Here is a 6,539-nt window from a genome sequence, read left to right on the forward strand (position 1 = left end):
TTGAGGGAGAAATTAGATGCCCCAGACTAAGGAGAGATTGTGACCACAGAATGGGAGGGCAAGTTTTCAGCCTGAAGGAAATAAAGCACGTTCCTATCATCACACTTCATCAAACAGCAGTGACAAGCCACTGTCTGTTATGAAGTGTTACAGCAGACTCATAGTCCATTCCTGCACCCTTGGAACGGAACAAGCTGCACTACACATCACCACACAAGTACCATTATTCTACTGGCACATCGAGTCACTTTTAATTGCATAGAAACGCTGCTTACAGGTACCAGCACAAAAGCAGTTTATTGTCAAAGCACAGAAATCAAGGCCCACTTTCACCAGTGGAAGCACACCCAACGTGAACACAGACTCCAGCCAGCAGTCGCAGGGTTGAGTCCCAGACTGCTGCAGCTCCTGCCGAGGACAGCTCTTCATCAAACATTCTCTTGAAGAACCCGAATAAAAGTTCACAAAGTCCCACTTGACCATACTCAGGTTACATTGAACTGGGGAGCTCAGCCAGGGAGCCACCTACTGCTTCAGTCCCTCAGGGGCAGTCAGTATGTGTGTGTCTCACCACTCTGCAGGCAGTTACCAAGAACAAAGAGCACAGACTTTCTGCACAAACTTGATGCAGTCTCTCAGACTGGAGTGGGTGAATTCCAGGCAGACACTGCAAAGACTGGCTCTGGAACAAACAACATGTTTTACTGCAGGAAAAGAAACAAACCCACGTAACGATTTTAAACTTGGTCCCCAACAACCTCTCTTTTTTTGGGGAGATTTTAGGTTAAACCATTCGAGTGATTCAATCAAATGTGATCCGGAAACTGCGCTCTTGCTCCTTGCGGCGGCTCTCACAGACCTTTGTCACCTCTTCTACCTTCCTCTGCAACACGGCTGTGGGAGAAACAAGAGATTAACCTTAGAATCACCCTGAACCACGACCCTGCAGAGTTTGGCCTGAAGAAGGAGAAAGAAAAACATTGTCATTTTGGCAGTCACACAGCCTTGACAGTGCACAAAGGAGGAGGAAATCCCAACACAGAGCAGTGGTAATCCTCCAAGGCAAAGAAGAGTGTCTAGTTTCCCCTTCTCACCTCCTGCTAAAATTTGCTTTGAATTATACAAATTACAGATGAACTACACCATCTGTTCAAAGTACATACACATATTTTCTTGCAGGGTATCACACAGCCATAACAAGCCTCTAACTCTCCAGTAGAGATTCACTAAGTTCTGGGAATACAGAAAAGACAGTGCAATCGCACAGGAGGGCTACAGAGCACTCGCAGCCACAACACAGATGAGCTGCTATTTGCACATCACCAATTTGGGAATACATAAGGCACTGACTGATCACCAACTTTAAACACAGCAGGTACCACAATATACAAAAATATCTTGGAACAAGCTATAGCAATTTCTAATTTCATTCCATGAAATCTTATCATAATCAACAGGGCTACGGCATCATGTCAGCCTGTGGCTTAGAGATAGAGACTCCAGGTTAGGTGTTAGTTCATACAGCATGCCAAACCCAGAATCTTCCATAACATATTAACCAACACATTCCAGTTTGTTACTTTTCAAGCATACACCATGCCAAAAAATGGCTATGGCAGAAGATGGCAGCGTGCTTCACTGTCTCATAGAGCTCTTGCTTAACTTGTAATTTAGCTGTAAGTATGAAAGAGAAGACTTGCTGGTTCTCTCAGGAAGAGCTAGAAGGTCAGAACAAGGCTTTGTCCAAATACTCCTTTCCGTTGTGGAAGCAACACCATCCTCCATCTATGTTCAAGTGGTGGCATTCTCAGTAACTGCCACAGTCGCATGTTGTTGTTAGACAAGTCAGACCAGTTAACAGCCACTGCATAGAGGTATGCCTAGAAAAAATCCCAGGATGTTGTGGAACAGTCCTGGAGGTGTTCCACAGGAAACAAAAATCAGTAACACCCACAGCACAGATGTCCATGTTCTGAGTTGGGGGGTGGTTGTTAATATCTTTCCTATACAAAAAAGATGTTAAGGAACACATCCTTCCCAGGCCTACTCAATGTACTGATGGCAAGGGCTACATGAAGGCTTAAGGCAAGACTGCATCATTTTTCCAGCATATCACTGGAGAGCAACAGGAATGCTTCTCCTTGCCTAGGACCCCACAGGAACAGAGACACACATTAACCTTTTTGAAAACCAGCAGTTTCTTCAGCTTACTGCTTCTGTCTCACCTGAAGGTGAACTGAGGGTGAACTGCTGCTTTAGGTGTACATTTCCCAACAAAGAGACTGACTCGTTATTAACCGGTAAGACACTTTCTTTGGTACCGAATGACAGAGGGGGAAAATGGGTCTCCTTGCTAGAAAGATTTAAAGGAAGTGGATTGCCATTTTCACACATTCTGTAAAGTCAGAATTCTGATCCACAGGAGCTGCACCAGATTTCCAGATAAAGGCATGTTTGGAATGTGGAAGTTAGCATACATGCTCTGGAAGAAAAGGACAAATTAAATCCCGACCTACACCAGTCATACTGTTTAAAAGGGACAGTAGTGTGCCTGCTTTCACCCAAGAAGCACACCAGGCATGAGCACTTCCACAGCACTCAGGCACACAACGCAATTCGGAGCTTCTGAGAGGAGCTCGGCTTTGTTCTGCCATGCCCCCGTGTGGCTGCTGGCACCCAAACCCGTGTAGAATTCTTGAACCCCTCACCAGGAGGCACTACCGGTGAGAAGAGCCCCTTTCTCTGTTTGCTTTTAGTATGGCACCATCATACACTAGAGTTAAGGGCAAACCCAAGACAAGAAACAACACCAAGTACTCCATCTGCTCTGTGCTACACCTCAACTTACTGCTCCTGTGAAACTTCCACACTGGAGCTCCAGAGTGACAGGGCCTGCAGACAAATGCACACTGCTCAGCCTTACCTGGATTTGGCTTCCCCGTTGGGGTGGGTGCATGAGAACATTAAACACACGCACACCCCCTCTCACATTTTCCTATTTCCAAGGGAAACCCCACAACATTTGAGAGATTGAAATATTTTACCTTAGGTTGACAGAACAAAGCACAAGGTTTTCAAGTCTCTGCTTTGCACTGATGCGTTTCAATCTGTCCTTTTCATAGAATAGTTAGGGTTGGAAAGGACCTTAAGATCACCTAGTTCCAACCTCCCTGCCACAGGCAGGGACACCTCACACTAAACCATGTTGCCCAAGGCTCTGTCCAACCTGCCCTTGAACACTGCCAGGGATGGAGCATTCACAACATCCTTGGGCAACCTATTCCAGTGCCTCACCACCCTCACTGTGAAGAACTTCCTCCTTATATCTAATCTAAACTTCCCCTGTTTAAGTTTAAACCCATTTTCAGGAAAACATTGGCAGTTGCCAGGAAGTACTTCTCAGTAGAGGCCTCCATTGCACATCAGAATTCAAGCACAAAGAGGACAGTATCACTGAAGGAGAGGGGGAGAAGGCTCCTCAGGGACCTTCAGGAATTCATTTGTGTTCAAGAAACACTTGCACACATGCTCCATGCTTTCTATTTACATTCCCAAAAAGCTGCAGGACAACTCTCACCTGAGTTCTGGTCAATCCACTGCAATGAATCCATGTGTGCATTCAAGATCTTACAGATCTGCTGAAGCTGAGCAGAAAGAGGAGGTACAAGTCAGTTCTTACTCTACAGAAAAACTAAGAGCAGTAAAAGACACACACTCCCTGTCCCTGCCTTTGGAGCACCATGCAGCCCAGTTTCGCATGTGTACAGCTCTGCTTACTTAGCAACCACTGCCCCAGGGAAGCCTGTGCAGCACCTGAGCTGCTTGCTTCTCTTCACCTTCAGGTTCAGTGCCTGTGGCTTCAGCTTATTCCAATTCAGACCCAGGAACCACACTCATCACCTCAGGCTTGAGGTTGAAAAAGCAAAAAGGAATGGGAAAAAACTCAGTCTGCAACACTGAAGGGAAATTTTGCTACAAGAAAGATGCAAGTAGTGGAGCAGATAGCCACAAGGTTATGGGCTGCCTCTGAAACAAGCTGTAATCTTGCAGAAGTAAGACATCAGATAACCAGGGTTCCTACAGAATGTGGTACTCTGAAATCTAGTAATAGAACTGCAGAGTAACTGCGTGTCTCAGGCTGGTTGCGCTGTGTTATAACACCAGTTTTATGACAAGAGAACCAACCAAAGGACAAAACAAAACATCCTTCCCAGGTTGAAACTTCAAGCAGATGAGCATCCAAAAGTGGAAAAAGTTAGAATGGTATAAATATCCTTTGTCTCTCACTAACATGCAAAGAATAAAGCTTGGATTTACCGGGTCACTCGTGTCTGCTGGGCCTCCTGACGTATTCAAATGCTCAATGATGTCCTTCAGATCTTGAGCCATGCGCTTCAACTGAGCATCTATGTTTTCAGCCAGTTTGTAACTGCAAAACATACAAAACTGAAGGTCAGAATATTTAAAGTGAATTTCAGAAGACCTGCTCCCAGTCATGCCTTTCAAGTAATGCTGCAGACATGTGGGAACAGCACCCCAAGAAGAACGGTAGCACACAGATGAGGTAACTCCTAACCTCTTTCTCTCTGGATAGATATATGGAGACAGACAAGCAATAGTCTGGGGGACTTTCTGGAGAGTCTTGTCAAAACTGAAGGATGAAACTAGCCTGGATTCCAAAATACTTATCCCTCTTGAGCCAACATTTCTTGTAATTACCCTGCTACAATTCAACACTTAAAGCTAATAATCATGCCTGAGCCCTACTTAGTGCATTCTGCTCTCATCACTTCAATTACTAAATAATCATTAATTTTCACAGATTATGCCAAAATTAGTAACCTGCTCCCAGACAGCTGATTAGACAACAACACCCAAAGAGATTTTCATGCTGATTCAAGGGCTTCCACTCGCAATTCTCCTGTTTCTAATGCGTAAAAGCTATGCTGCCATGCAGAAAACAGGGTTACTTGCTTGACCAAGGCCTCTGACAGACCAACACTGTCATGCATCCCAACTCTACATCTTGCTGACTGATCATCACATTAGTTTGCTCAGCACATGTCCAAGACAGAGTTGTGCCTTACGTCCTCTCCCGTTCTTCATCTGCGTGCTGCAAGTAGATGGTCCCGCTCTGCTCCTTCACAGACTCCTCCAGAGGGGTCAACAAGTCTTCAAGCTCCTTCTGCTGGGACAGAATGAAGTCCAGTTCCTGATCCAGTCTGAAAAGACAAATGTTTACCAACCCACTTAGAGGCCATGTACATTCTACAGCTGCTGTTCCACACGCAAGAAGATTTTGGGGTTTTTTGCATTACTTCAAGCGTTCGTAATCTCATACCTTTTCTGATCAAGCTTCACTTTCTCTACTTCTCTGTGCAATGAAGAAATCTGAAACACAACGAGTTATACTACGAAAATTCAAAATCAAATCAAGAATTAAAAAGAAGACTGGTGGATCCAAGAAAGTCAACAAAATACAAATGTCTACTAAAGCAAGAAACAGTTACATAAAGATTTACAGACCAAACTTGAACAACAGAGGTTTAGCTTTGAAACTCCACCATAAAATAACTTGTTATCATAGTGCAAACTCACAGATTTACAAGCATCAACATATATCAACCAGAACAGACACACAGTGAGTCTTTCAAAACCACCCAGACATAATTCACATCTGCACCTGTAACATTAAAGGCCTTTAAGGCTCTAAGCTGACAAACCAGGTTACGCTTGATGTCACTTTACCTTCTCTCCATTCTCTATCAGCATCCGATCCCAGGCATTAACTTGTGTAGCTTGATGGAGAAAGTGTTTCTCCTGGTCTTCCAGTTCCAGGCTCCACTTGTTTATCAAACTCTCCAGCTGGGCATAGGTCATCACCGGAGGCGCACTGAGGGGAAGCGTGAGACAGTGCAGAGCACAGGATCAAACCCAACACGTAAACATGGCACCACTCACCTCCCCCTGCTCCACCAGGCACCAGCACTGATACTGCCTCTTGCCCTCATCAGGACACAGTCACTTGTACCAAGTTACTCACCTGGTGCTTGTTGTTGTGGTGATGGCAGCTGTAGAAGTCACAGCTCCAGTGGCACCAGTTGTAGTCAGTGGCTTAAGATTCAAAGCAAAGCCAGAAGCAGTAGTGGTGCCTGAAAGAAGAGATTTGGGTCAAGCAAGCGATGAGGACTCATCTGCTATCAAACAAATAGGGAACAGGTCCAGTGTGCACTTCTAAGCACAGTGCTGTGTGAGCTCAACCAGGCCCCTCTGAAGGGAACAAAAACAAATCAGGAGGAGCTAATCTGTTTACTTTTCTAGAACATCAATGTCGATGTTTCCTTTATGCAACCACAGAGCACTCAGTCAGGCTTCCTTCTCCTCAGCTACTTTCTGCATCTAGTCCTTACCAGTGGCAGTGCTTGTTGTGGCAGCAGCTGTTGTTCCAGGAGCTTTTAACCCAAACCCAGGTGTCCCAAGACTGGCTGTCCCAGTGGAAGGGGGCCCAACAGTAAACAAAAGACATCCAGAAGACTTTT

At 45.2% G+C, this 6,539-nt stretch overlaps 1 protein-coding gene across 1 annotated transcript in view; it reads right to left on the reverse strand.

The window, feature by feature from the left end:
• Positions 1–677: 677 nt before the first annotated feature.
• Positions 678–6,539, reverse strand: part of NUP62 (nucleoporin 62kDa) — a gene marked incomplete at its 5' end in the record, with an annotated part of 7,036 nt that continues 1,174 nt past the window's right edge. The window contains 8 exons of the mRNA XM_010014185.1: positions 678–894; positions 3,578–3,644; positions 4,318–4,429; positions 5,088–5,222; positions 5,342–5,391; positions 5,749–5,893; positions 6,044–6,152; positions 6,483–6,497. Of these exons, the coding sequence (XP_010012487.1) occupies positions 803–894; positions 3,578–3,644; positions 4,318–4,429; positions 5,088–5,222; positions 5,342–5,391; positions 5,749–5,893; positions 6,044–6,152; positions 6,483–6,497 (725 nt within the window). The remainder of the gene's footprint in view (positions 895–3,577; positions 3,645–4,317; positions 4,430–5,087; positions 5,223–5,341; positions 5,392–5,748; positions 5,894–6,043; positions 6,153–6,482; positions 6,498–6,539) is intronic.

This window comes from Nestor notabilis, unplaced genomic scaffold, assembly GCF_000696875.1.
Source record: "Nestor notabilis isolate BGI_N333 unplaced genomic scaffold, ASM69687v1 scaffold5415, whole genome shotgun sequence".
Classification (NCBI taxonomy): Eukaryota; Metazoa; Chordata; class Aves; order Psittaciformes; family Psittacidae; genus Nestor; species Nestor notabilis.